Here is a 12248-nt window from a genome sequence, read left to right on the forward strand (position 1 = left end):
GAGTGAGAGTGGGAATTCGAGAAAGGGTTTGGGGGCTGGCGGTTTATGCTCTGCGAGCTTATTCTCCGGCTGTACCAGAAGAAGAGAGAGTAGAGGAGTAGAGGAACCCTAGGCGAGATAAAAGAGGCTTTTTGAGAGAGCTTTGGGAAGCGATTTTGTTGAGAGCTTTTTGGTTGGAGAGAAAAAGCGGGAGTCTCTTTTGTAGACTGAGGAAGCTTTTTGATAAACTCTAGAGCACGAATTTGATAGCGAGAGTAAGAGAAAAAGAGGCAGAGGAGATCGATATTTAGAGGATTCAGCGGTAACCTTCTACGTCTTGTATGCCTTCTACTTCGTAATTTTCTCTTTTTGAAAATGAATGAAGAGATGTTTGATTCAATTATCCCACCGATTTGTTTTTAACCTTTTTAATTAAAATTTCAGTGAACGCTCTTTTTGCTTTTCATTATTTTAATCTCTGTTTTTATATAATTAGCCGTTGGTTGAATGGTTGGGATTCCTTTACTGGTTTGAAAAATGTCAATAAGGACAAAAACCCTCGTGAATGAACCTTGGATTTTGTCTTATTGTTGATTACATTGTTGCCACTTATTGAGTATTGTAAATTGTAATGCCTGCGAAATTTGAGGAGGATGATTAAACAGTAAGGAGAAAGATGAATCGATTTGAACTTTGACAATGCTTGGCTGTGTATGAAGGTCCATGGTTGAGATATGTTCAGATTAATTTTGCTTAACTCCCAACTAAGCTGTAGTTAGCTTTGCCTATTTAGTGCAGGTACGAACTTTGGGGTCGGGTAAATATAATGTCAGTGAGGTTTGGCTTTCGATTATGCAAGAGGCTTTTAATATTTAATCATGTAGGATTTATGGAATCAAGAATCTCCTTGACACATGGAAGCAATCATCTAGTTTCTTGTGTAATCAATTTTTGTCAATGAAAGTATTGTTTAATTCTAGGCCACCAGGGGAATTGTCTTTAGTTAGAACTAGGAGTATGGCATATTTCAATTAATTTGTTTTAAACCAAGTTTTGAGAAAAGCTTGATCAGCAATGCTCGTTTCTCTGTTTTTCCTTGTCTTTCCTTTTCTTTATTTGGTGGTTGCACACGTATCTCAAGTTTAGACACTGTCAAAGTTTCTGGTTTTTTACGATATCTGTTAAGAATGCTTCATTATGAACTTGCATTTGTTCAGACTCTGCCTAATTTTTTTCCCGTGTTCCATCCTCTCCTACTCTTCCAAACATACCCTAAAGCTGCCATAGTTTCTGATTGAGACAGACTTTCTCCTTCTTCTCTTTTGTCATTGATCCAGACAGATCATTAAACAATGTCGTACGACGACGTGGAGATAGAGGATATGGAGTGGAATGAGGAGCTGCAGGCTTACACCTACCCTTGTCCATGCGGTGACCTCTTCCAGATCACAAAAGAAGACCTTCGACTTGGCGAGGAGATTGCTCGTTGCCCTAGCTGTTCTCTATATATAACTGTTGTCTACAACATTGAGGACTTTCTCAAGGATTCCAATAAGAACACTGAGCCCAGCAACCATCCACCCATAGCTGTTGCGTGATCGAGTTCATTTGGTAATTCTTGCAATTTTGCTTATTAGTGATGTCACTTTTTTATAATTATGGACTTGGGAGTTGTTTCCTTACTGCTTTTATTCTATCCATCTGTTTGAAATCCAATTACATTATAGGCTACGGAGTTTGGAAGTTGTATTGGTTTTTAATGGCAGTTATAGTCGATTCTTGTGGTCATTATACATGGTGCAAGTGCACTTCATTTGCTAAAGTTGGTTACAAAAAATTTATGCTCTTAGGGAATGTCAGAGGTGACAACCTGTTTCTCATAAAAAATAATGGAAGCTGATATTCAAGAATTCAGTTACTGGCGGCACTTGTTTTTGCATAAATACCTTTGGACGAAAAAAGCAGGCTGTAGGTAGAAACTTGTAATTGGTTTCCTTGCTTGTTCATTTGGAGATATAATTATGCATTGAAGAATTTTCCATAACTGCATTTTGCTAGGGTCAGTGAGTTTCAATGCTACATTTCTAACTTTGATCACCCAACACCTTCTCAATGAACACTAGCCTATACATTTTGCATGATAACACTTAAGTCACTTCTGTTTCAAATTTATTGCCTCTGAGCTGGAATGTTGAAACTCAGGGGCTAATTGTCTTTTGAAATGTGTTTGCATTATTGCAGCAAGTAAGATTTTAGAAAGGATTACATCATTACGCATCTAAACTAGATAAAGAAAAATAGAGTGTGCACTTTGAAGATCCATGCATTTCTTTCTGGCCGCAGCATCCGTAGTTGGTTTTTGATTGATTCGAGTTAAGTTGGGCTTGCGGTATTTTCTTTATAGATTTCAATTCTGGAATTAATTGTTCCCACTGTTGTTTTTGCAGAATGCTTGGACAGAGATCTGGATGGACTGACGTCGTTGCCCGTAGATTCATTTTTATTACACTACAATCTCTTGACATATATGCAATCATATGGAAATGATAAACTCAAGATATGATGATTACATGCGGCAGAGAATAGATTGTGATCAATCTTGGCTGTTAGTAAACTAGATAAGGAGTGTGTTGATTTTTTTGGCAATGTTCATGAATGAATTTTTTTCTCTTTCAATTGTGTACTGAGAGTATTATGGAAACTTTAGAGATTTGATCATTGAGCAATATAAATATTCATTTGATTCACATGATTTGTGTATCATTTTCATGTTTAGTATTCCATATGGAGTATTGTTGTCTGATTAATACATATAACCTATTGGAGAAAAGTTTATGGATGATTCTCTACCCAAAAAATTTTCAGTATCTTTTGCAGACGAGTTTTAGAGAAGCTGTCAATAGGCTGGAGAAATTCTACTCTGTAATCTGCGGCAGAAGGGGATCGCAACAGTTGTTTTCTGTAAATAACATGAGACGATATAGACTCCTTTGTCATCAGATTGTTGGTAAATGCCACAAGCTTACTCACTATAATACCCATCAGCCACTCTCTCTCCCCTGTGCTTTCCTCTTTAATTCCCCAGTCCATAAAGATCTCCACAGAAAGCTCAATTCCTCCTCCCGCAGCATCAATAAGCCACGGCCAGCTTCTCAAATCGGTCCAATCTTCTCAGTGGCATTTTATTGAACGCCTTTCGCCAAAATTTACCACATCGCTTATCTCAGCCACCATCATCAGCTTCCTCAAAACCCCTGAATTGGCCCTTGAATTCATCGCCAACATCGTGTTTCACACAATGGATATCAGAACCCGCTGCTTGGTTCTTGCAGTAGCGTCTCACTACCATCGCCAAAGCCCGCTTTGCGATTATTGAAAGGAACCATCAGCAATAACATTAGTGTTGGGAGTGATTTTCGATGAGTTGGCCACTAGATGGTAAGTAGTATTCTTTTTCATGTTTTTGATGAGGGGCTGCTGTGTGTTGGACAGAGCTGACGAGGCAACTAAGTGGTTTTCTAAAATGAAAGGGGAAGGCTTTGTTCCAAAAATTGAGACTTGTAATTCTACGTTGAGGTCTGTTGAAGGAAAAAAAAAATGGCTGAATAAGTGGAAACATCTTATTTGTCAATTACGGAGTTATTCTTTTGGGTGCATACGCATTCTCCACTAAACTATAGATGTGGTGAACTGCATAGCCCTTCAAAATAATGAAGAGTCCATCTCTTTTTGACTCATTCTTACACTAGTTGAGGGTTGGGCGACCTCTTCTGCTTCTATAGAGAACCAACCACAGTAACCCGGATAATATGCGTGTTTATTTTCGTTTGTTCTTCGGACTTCCGTGCTATTAGAAGTTGATCTAGGCTATGAGCTTCATCTTATGATCTTTCACTTGTTTTGGCATATATTTTTAGTTTGCCAGCACCATCTGTTTGTTACTATTTTATGATTTGTGCTAGATGGGTGTTCTTCCTTTAGCATTTTCTTTGTGGAAAACACATAATGCGCCAAATTTTGGACGTATTGTCGTAACTTTCTGTTATGTTGCTTTTGGGGACCATCTACGACAAACATATGTGCCAGCACTTCCTTGCTAGCTAGTTATTTAATCTTTGGGAAGAGATCAAAGCAGAGGTAAAACACTGATCTTCGGAGAAAATTAAGCTTTGATGGGCACTTTCTTGGGACACTTGGTGCCTGGTTTGGCACTCACCTTTCTCGGCCTATGGCACATCATCAACACCATCAAAACATTCTGTCTCAATGGTTCCGCTAGCTTCAGAGTTAAGTTCTGGTTCCCTTTTGATGGCCCTTTTCCAATTTTGTTAAAGCACTTGGAGCTCATCTTCATCTTTTCTTTCTCTATTTTCGTAATCTCTATGCAAGTCTTGGATTTTCCTTTCCTTCACTTTGCTTTCAAGCTTGACAACTTTGAGCACGCAACGATGTATCTCCATCTTGCAATCTTTTCAGGTTTTTCACTTTTTGCAGAATTAACTCATTCCATCAACATCTTGTCCGGGGTTCCCGGAATATTTGCGGCTTCTGTTTTTGGTCAAGAGCTTTTTCTCCTCCATTTCCATTCGGCTGATCATGTGGGACTTGAAGGCCACTATCACTGGCTTTTACAGCTTATAGTCTTTGTCTCCTTTCTTGCAACTTTAGCAGCAACTAGCTTCCCTACCAACTTTTCGATAGCACTGATTCTATCGATACTGGTTGTTTTTCAAGGATGTTGGTTAATGAACATGAGTTTCATGCTCTGGGTTCCTAAATATGTTCCTCTAGGGTGCATCAGTCAGTTGGGTGAGGGGGACAATGGTGATATGTCCGGTAGTGCAGTAACTTGCGAGTCACCTGAAGCCGATTTGAGGGCGAGGGCGCTGGCCAACTTGCAGTTTAGCTGGATTCTTTCTGGGATTTTGGTGCTTACCGGATGTGTTTGTCTAAAATTTGCAAGAAAATATGGGATGAATAGTCCGTCAATTAAGTACAAGCAACTTCAAGGTGGGAGTGAAGATCATCTTCCTACAATCATAGATAGTTTTGTCAAGGCCAATCCTTAAGAAATTTTAGAATACTGTAAAACTAGAAACCTGATGCTCTTGTATGGCATAGAGCATTTCAATATATATATATATATACGTTTATATGTACGTATACATGCGAAATAATATCAGATTGGACTATAATGATCCTTAGATGTCTCTTCATATTGTAATATTAGTTGTTTAATCTTAAGATGCTTCGCGTCTGCTATGCACTCTATGATATGTATAAAAACCATGGCACTGAATGGTTTGGGACAGCAGCTTCTCCGGTCCAAGAAGGTGACGGTGACCGATGAAAGGCCATGGCTCCGGGTCCCTCTGGTGGCATCTTCGGCTTCTTCTTCATCTTCTTGACTTCAGTTCCACCACGAAGAGAACAGTAACGGTTCAAAGGAAGATGAACTTACAGGACCATTTGACAAAGTAACTTTTTAGTAGAAGTTATAAAATTCTCTGCTTTATTATCATAAGAAAACTTTAAAAAAAAATGTAATATTAATTATATTTATTACTATTAGTTTGTTATATAATTTATATATGATTTAAATAAATTAAAAAAATAATAATATAGTATATATCGATTATTGCAGTAATTTAAATACATGTTATATATATATATATATTTATAAAAATAATATACTAAAAAGTTTTTATAATATTCAAAAAATTTTAAATCGGTTATTACACTATTTTTCTTTCTAAACAAATTTTTACCGTTAATTATGTATTTAAAATTATAAGATAAAATACTAAGGTTAGTAGTCACGAAACTGTTACATTAGCAACCGTTTTTATTTTTTTTTTTATTTTTAAATAAGACATAAATTAAATATAAAATTAAAAAAATTAATAAATAATATAAAATAAAATAAAAAATTTCGACGTTTCAATACTTTTCAACTTTCATTTAAGTAGTATCACCTAACTCAAGCATCACGTGATTGTTATAATAATAATATTTTTAAATTTTAATATTTATATAGATATTTTTTTTTATCGTAAGTATATATTATAATAAATATTAAAATTTAAAATAATAAAAATAGGAGTGATATATATTATATAAAGTAATATAAATTATTACCAAGAACTATTTTTAACTCCTTTTAATAATTCACTTCAAAATTTCCAAATTTATATATTATTTTATATTAAATAAAATTGAGGTGGTTGACAGTAAAAAGTCAACTGTTTTTCGGTCAATTAAATTTTCCACCGTGGATTTTCCTTAATTACATATTAATTTCTCAAGATTATTAATTTCTAATTATTCAGTCAGTTGGTAGGACACGCGCGTGGGACCCCCCATGCCCAGTTTGTTTCGTACCAGAAGAAAAGTTTATTTTATTTTATATTTTTATATTTGCTTTGAAAGTAACGGAAATCTGGTGTTTGTTTAATGAGAAAATCGGATTTGTTTATCGAAAATTGATGACCAGAGTGGGCAAATTCACCAGAAGCGACTCAATCTGAGAAGACAATGTCACTGCCGGTGGGACCAGGTTTGCCTGAGAAGGACGGTTCTTGCATTTTCTACAAGTTGATTGTGGCCTCCATTCTGGAAGACAAGAAGCTGGTAAGCTCACTGTCTACTTGTTTGGCTGCTGAGAAAATGGACCAGAAAATTTACGAGCTTCCTTTTTTTATGTTGATCGAGAGTAATGGAAATCTGTTTGGCTGGTTGTGAATGTGTAAGAGAAAAGAAGTTGCGTGTCTGATTAGCATTTCGAGTCGAGAGTAAAATTTTTTGATGACTTCGAGCTCGTCTTCTTTTTCTGTGTTTTGAACTGGTTGATGATGACAATTGATTAGGGCTAGGCTTAATCTTCCAAGTTTGATTGATTGCTAAGGAAAAATAACAGAGGAAAAAATTTAATCAGAGAGGAATGTGATCTTCACGTGTTTATTTTTTTCCCTCTCTTTTGCTTTTTGCATGTGGGATAATTTGGCTGCTGATCAGTTCGCTTGAAGATTCAGAGATTTTAAGAAAATTATTTGTTCTTTACAGAGGCCTCCAGCTTGCTTGCCTGCCTCCATATAAACAAGACACTGTTTTTGTTTCATTGGCGTAAATGCAGCTGCTAGTACAGTTTATGAACGAAAGTCATTGCAAATGGCCTAGTACTCTTTTTCATTTTTTTATTTTTTTTGGAAATCCAATGATTTTTCACCCCCACCAAGTCATATAATTGTATATATAGTTTTATATATGTATATGATTTCCAGAAATTTAATGCATAATCTACTTCATGTTAGTTTAGTTGCATTCTTGAAATAAGGTTCTTCATATTCTGGTGTTGGCTGGAAAATGAAGGGACATTTGGTAATCGTTTGAGAACTGATACTTTTGGTCTTTAATGAGTCAATAGAGTGAGCCTCATGGTTATCATTAGTGCTTATTTTCTGTATTTTACTGTGAAAAGAATGAGATTTCTGTATATATGTATATGTGGTTCTTATATATGCACAGAGAATACCGGACAAGTTTGTTAGGAGATATGGCGAAGAACTTTCATCAGTTGTTACACTTACCGTTCCAAATGGCGGTGTCTGGCTTGTGGTGTTCGAAAAAGTCAACCAGAAATTCTGGTTTCTTAATGGTTGGCATGAATTTGTAGAGTACTACTCCATTCAAGCTGGCTATTTCTTGGTCTTTAGATATGAAGGAAAGTCGAACTTCAATGTTCATATCTATGATCTGAGAACCTCTGAAATCAAGTATCCATGTGCAACTGTCTGTAATAGCCAAGAGCCTCATCATCACGACAAGCAACCTCTTCCTGACTCTGTGAATGATGGACAGAACAATGCTCCTGGAAAAATTATGGATTCTAAAATCAAGCAAGCTCTTACTACTTATGGAAACATGAGTATGAACAATGGGACCAGTGAAGACTACCTGCCAAAAACAGATGCAAAGGATGGAACTGAAACATTTCGACCTACTCGGGATATAGGTATTCAGATTGATGCAAACAGGCTCATGACTGCTGCAGATGAAGTTGATTTGCATTTGAATATTGGAGCAGAACCAAGAACAAAAAAGATTAAACAAGAAACCGAATCAGGTAATTTCCTTAGCTCTAATTCTTTTGGACCTTCCAAATTTAGGTTTTCTTTTTTACTTTTCCATTGAGATATAGATGAACATGAATCAATAGGCAAAGTCCAAGTGAAACAAGAGTTACCCGGAACAGAAGCTTTTTCCAGGACTTACATACGAAGAGAAAGAATCTTCACAGCAGAAGAGAAGGAAAGAGCATACAATGCTGCTTTGATGTTCAAGCCTAATAATCCTTCTTGCACAGTTATCTTGCGACCATCATATGTGTATAAGGGCTTGCTTTTGGTGAGTGCTCAAACTCAATACTTTGAATGAAATTTCTCAGTTGCAACTTAGGTTTCCATGCACCAATATGTTTCTTACCTCTGTTTTTCGTCTGTTCAGCATATGCCTTGCAGATTTGCTCGAAAGTATCTGAGTGGGGTTACTGGATTCATCACTCTTCAGGTTCCTGAAGGAAAGGAATGGACTGTTCGCTGTGTTACCGTGGATGGTGCTGCTAGGTTGGGCAAGGGATGGCCTGAGTTTGTGTGGCAAAATGACTTGAATGAAGGGGATGTTTGTGTCTTCGAGCTGATCAGCACGAAATCTGTGGTGCTGAAAGTGACCATATTCCGAGTTGTTGAATTTGCCCGAGCACCAGCTATGAAGCATTAAAGTATTACATTCAACAAACCAATCTCATGTACAATCCAGTAGTTTGTAGTTTATTCAGGTTTAGCTTCCTGTTCTGCTAATACCCTATTAAAAGTTACAGACAATTGTCTCCGGAATTTGTACTCCAAATTCTGATTTCTGTTAAAAAGTTAGCTTTGGCTTACGTACACGCAATCTCGTACTGAATTAGTAAAAAATGTAAGTGGAAACGTGGCTGAATCCATAGCGGAAGAATTTTCTGCGTCCTGCGGTAAAATTTTCCAAATCAACATGGTGTCTCAAAAGTTAGTTTTTCTTGGTAACAGAATTAAAAAAAAAATGTCGAACATATGATTTGGAGACCATAACCGTTTTTTATATTAACAAATTTTTGTAATTTTCATTTCGTCAATTATAAAACGAGAATATTACAAAATGATATCTACACATTACAAACTTATACTTAAATATGATGCATTAAGATCCAATATTATTTAACCGTATTTGATAATTTTTAAACGAACTCATTAAATTGATAGTTTAATACGCATAATAAAACTCACATTAAACCCCACGTGTCGAAAAAAATTCAATATTATTTAGAAATAAAAAACTTTTTGCTCGAAGCTATTATAAACTAGTCGATTTTTTTAACTTGTAATTTTGTCTCAGAATTTAATAGTCAAACAAGAAAAATTAGTCAATTAAATTGGACTAATTGTAAACTAAATATCAAATTTATGTGATTTTGTAAGTATAAGAATTTTTAAAGTGAAATTAAATTGATAAAATAAACGAAATCAATTCGTTTAATTAAAATAAAATAGTTGAAATAATGAGATTTGATTTTTTAAAAATTTTTGTTTATTTTATAATTATAAATTTTGAATATTTAACACAATATTTATGTTTTTATATATTTTAATATTAAAAATTGTTAATAAAATATTTAAAATAATATAATAAACCAATAATCGATTCATCAATTCATCTAATTCTAAAAATTATATTTTAAAAATTATGGGTTTATTTAATATTAAAAAAGATTTAATCTTTGGTATAATTAGATACAAAAATAAATTAACCCACAAAATTATTATTTAAATTTTTTTCTAAATGTTAAAGAACTCAATCGGGTGAAACAAAAAAAAAAAAAAACAGGGTAATGTATATAAAAAATATGTATCTATATTCTTGTTTCAATTCTTATGTAATGCAATATATATATATATATATATATATATTGTGTTATAATTAAAAAATTAATTTATAACGAGTACTAAAAAAATAATTATTAAAAAATATTACTAAGTTGGAAAATCTTTTATACCAACGATTATAATTTTGGTCTTTTTTTATAATAATTGTTAATTTTTCAAAAGACTAATTAGTAATTTTCTAATAATTTAAGCACCCAGCTGGTCGAAAATTATATATATATATATATATATAACATGCAATATTTTTTAAAACAAATAAATAATAATAATAATAATAATAATAACTTTCTTCTATTTATTTCCTAAGCCTACCCGGCGTCACCCTTCCGATATCGAACGGGAAACCATAACAGCTGTAGTTTCTCTAATAGTGAAACAATTTCCTAGTACAGAAGTCAATATCCTACTTGGTTTCGGTCTATATATACTTATATATATACATACACGCCCCACCAGCCTTATAGTTTATACTGGGGTGAAATTCTAGTTCTTTCATACTAGCACTGAGTCATCGTCTTTGTTTTCCAACTTCTCTCGCAACGAAAGCATGAAGCCCGAAAGCTCCAATGGCGGCCAACGTTGCCATCTCGAAAAGGCCAATACTGACAGTTGGCAAGAACCTCCCAAGGATGTAATGGAGATGATCTTGGACCAGCGGAAAGTCACCTTCGACGACTACTTAAGTTTGTGCGGCGTCTGCAAACCATGGAAACAGCTGATCAAACAAACGGGCATCCACTTCCAGCTCGCTTCTTCCCCGCCATGGCTGATGCTTCCTCCAACCTCAAAAGACGACCCCGACTTGCGATTCTTCGACGTGGAAACCGGCACAATCTATCGCTTCATCAACGTGCCGGAGCCGATCAGAGGAGGCCAGTGCTGCGGATCCTCAAAAGGTTGGCTGGTGATCGCCAAGGATCAAGAATCGATCTTTCTGTATAACCCGGTTTCCCGGGTTCATCACCGTCTTCCTCCGGTAGAATTATTGGCGGAAGATTGTTTTGACGAGCAAAAGAGTAGTTACTATGCGATCAGACAACACATGGGTCGTATCGAGTTATCATCATCGGATATTCATTCATGCACCATTGCTGCAATTCATGCTCGTGGTACTAAGCTGGCGATTTGTCGACTAAATGACAATACATGGACTTTTCTGAAAGAATCCGACGAACTCGATCTTTCTTCTGCAAATCCTGAGGATTCCGACTGTGACCAACACAACTTTGAAGACATTCTGTTCTCTGAAGATGGACATGAGTTGCACGTCTTGTGTGGTATGAATAATCAAACTTATTCTACCGTCCAACAGGACACCATTACTTTATCTGATAATGCAGTCATAAATTTGAAGTTAATTCCAAACAAAAGAACGTTGTACTGGAATCGTCTTCGTAGTATGGGTTCAACCAATGGCTTCATGAGCATTACACCACATCTGGTAAAATCCAACAATGGCGAGTTACTGTTAGTCGAGAAGCGGACAGATACTCTGTCGTTTGACAACGAGAGTCTGCCATATCATGAAGCCAATAGAGCCAAAGTATACAAGGTCGACGAAAGCAGCGGCGAGTTAACTGAGGTGGAGAATTTGGGTGATCAAGCGTTGTTTGTGGGTAGAACTGGTTCAACATCATTTTCATGGAACGAGTTAGAGGATGGAGAGAGGAGAAATTTGATCTACTTTGAAGAGAATTTGGGTTACTTTCAGTATCTTCTTGATTCCTTTATCGTGCCTTGGATCGGCGAAGAAGAAGGAGTTATTCCACCTGTTTGGTTTTCAGCCGATCTCAGTCCTCTCCAATGTGTTCTGCATTGGTTTTCACCTTCGCTCCATTAATTACTTACTGCCATTGTTGTTCTTCTGTTTGTTATTCGTATTTTGATGCAACCACAGGTTGAAACCATTAGTTTATGTAATTTGTTTTCTTGAATAAAACTCCATAGCTGGAGAATGTCTGAATCAAAATGTTAAAAAAAAAAAAATCAATTATTCCGTAATAATAATGTTTTTATTTTGTTATGAAATAATATCGCGTTATGTTTTATCTTTTTTTAAGTAAAATATTTCTTTTCCTATCGATTCATTAATCTCTTCAAATAGAATTTTAATCAAAACTTTAAAATTTTATTTCCGAGTTTGTAATTCTATTAAAATAGAAAATACAACGAACATCCAGTCTGACTTTTTTTTTTTTATTATTATCTTTCCTAATGTATTAAAATAAAAAAAATTTATAATTTAACAAAATTTTACGATATTAATTTTGAATATCTAATTTTAATTATTGTAAG

At 35.1% G+C, this 12248-nt stretch overlaps 4 protein-coding genes across 4 annotated transcripts; all 4 read left to right on the forward strand.

Moving 5' to 3' along the window:
• The first annotated feature begins 1331 nt into the window (after window positions 1-1331).
• LOC110813676 (diphthamide biosynthesis protein 3-like) lies at window positions 1332-2726 on the forward strand. The gene is made up of 2 exons (XM_022040910.2): window positions 1332-1590; window positions 2427-2726. The coding sequence occupies exon 1, from the start codon at window positions 1332-1334 to the stop codon at window positions 1575-1577; it is 246 nt and encodes an 81-aa protein (XP_021896602.1). The 3' UTR covers window positions 1578-1590; window positions 2427-2726.
• An 87-nt stretch (window positions 2727-2813) lies between these two features.
• Window positions 2814-5487, forward strand: LOC110813675 (transmembrane epididymal protein (DUF716)). The gene has a single exon (XM_022040907.2). It carries the CDS (start codon window positions 4152-4154, stop codon window positions 5046-5048), a length of 897 nt encoding a protein of 298 aa, XP_021896599.1. The 5' UTR covers window positions 2814-4151; the 3' UTR covers window positions 5049-5487.
• Window positions 5488-6390: 903 nt separating this feature from the next.
• Window positions 6391-8917, forward strand: LOC110813673 (B3 domain-containing transcription factor VRN1-like). The gene is made up of 4 exons (XM_022040905.2): window positions 6391-6609; window positions 7504-8101; window positions 8195-8382; window positions 8482-8917. Exons 1-4 carry the CDS (start codon window positions 6514-6516, stop codon window positions 8752-8754), a joined length of 1155 nt encoding a protein of 384 aa, XP_021896597.1. The 5' UTR covers window positions 6391-6513; the 3' UTR covers window positions 8755-8917.
• Window positions 8918-10356: 1439 nt separating this feature from the next.
• On the forward strand, window positions 10357-11884 carry LOC110813703 (uncharacterized). Its single transcript, XM_022040945.2, has one exon. The coding sequence runs from the start codon at window positions 10501-10503 to the stop codon at window positions 11791-11793; it is 1293 nt and encodes a 430-aa protein (XP_021896637.1). The 5' UTR covers window positions 10357-10500; the 3' UTR covers window positions 11794-11884.
• The last annotated feature ends 364 nt before the right edge of the window (window positions 11885-12248 follow it).

Source organism: Carica papaya, chromosome 6 (assembly GCF_054855325.1).
Source record: "Carica papaya isolate Zhongbai chromosome 6, ASM5485532v1, whole genome shotgun sequence".
NCBI classification, from domain to species: Eukaryota; Viridiplantae; Streptophyta; class Magnoliopsida; order Brassicales; family Caricaceae; genus Carica; species Carica papaya.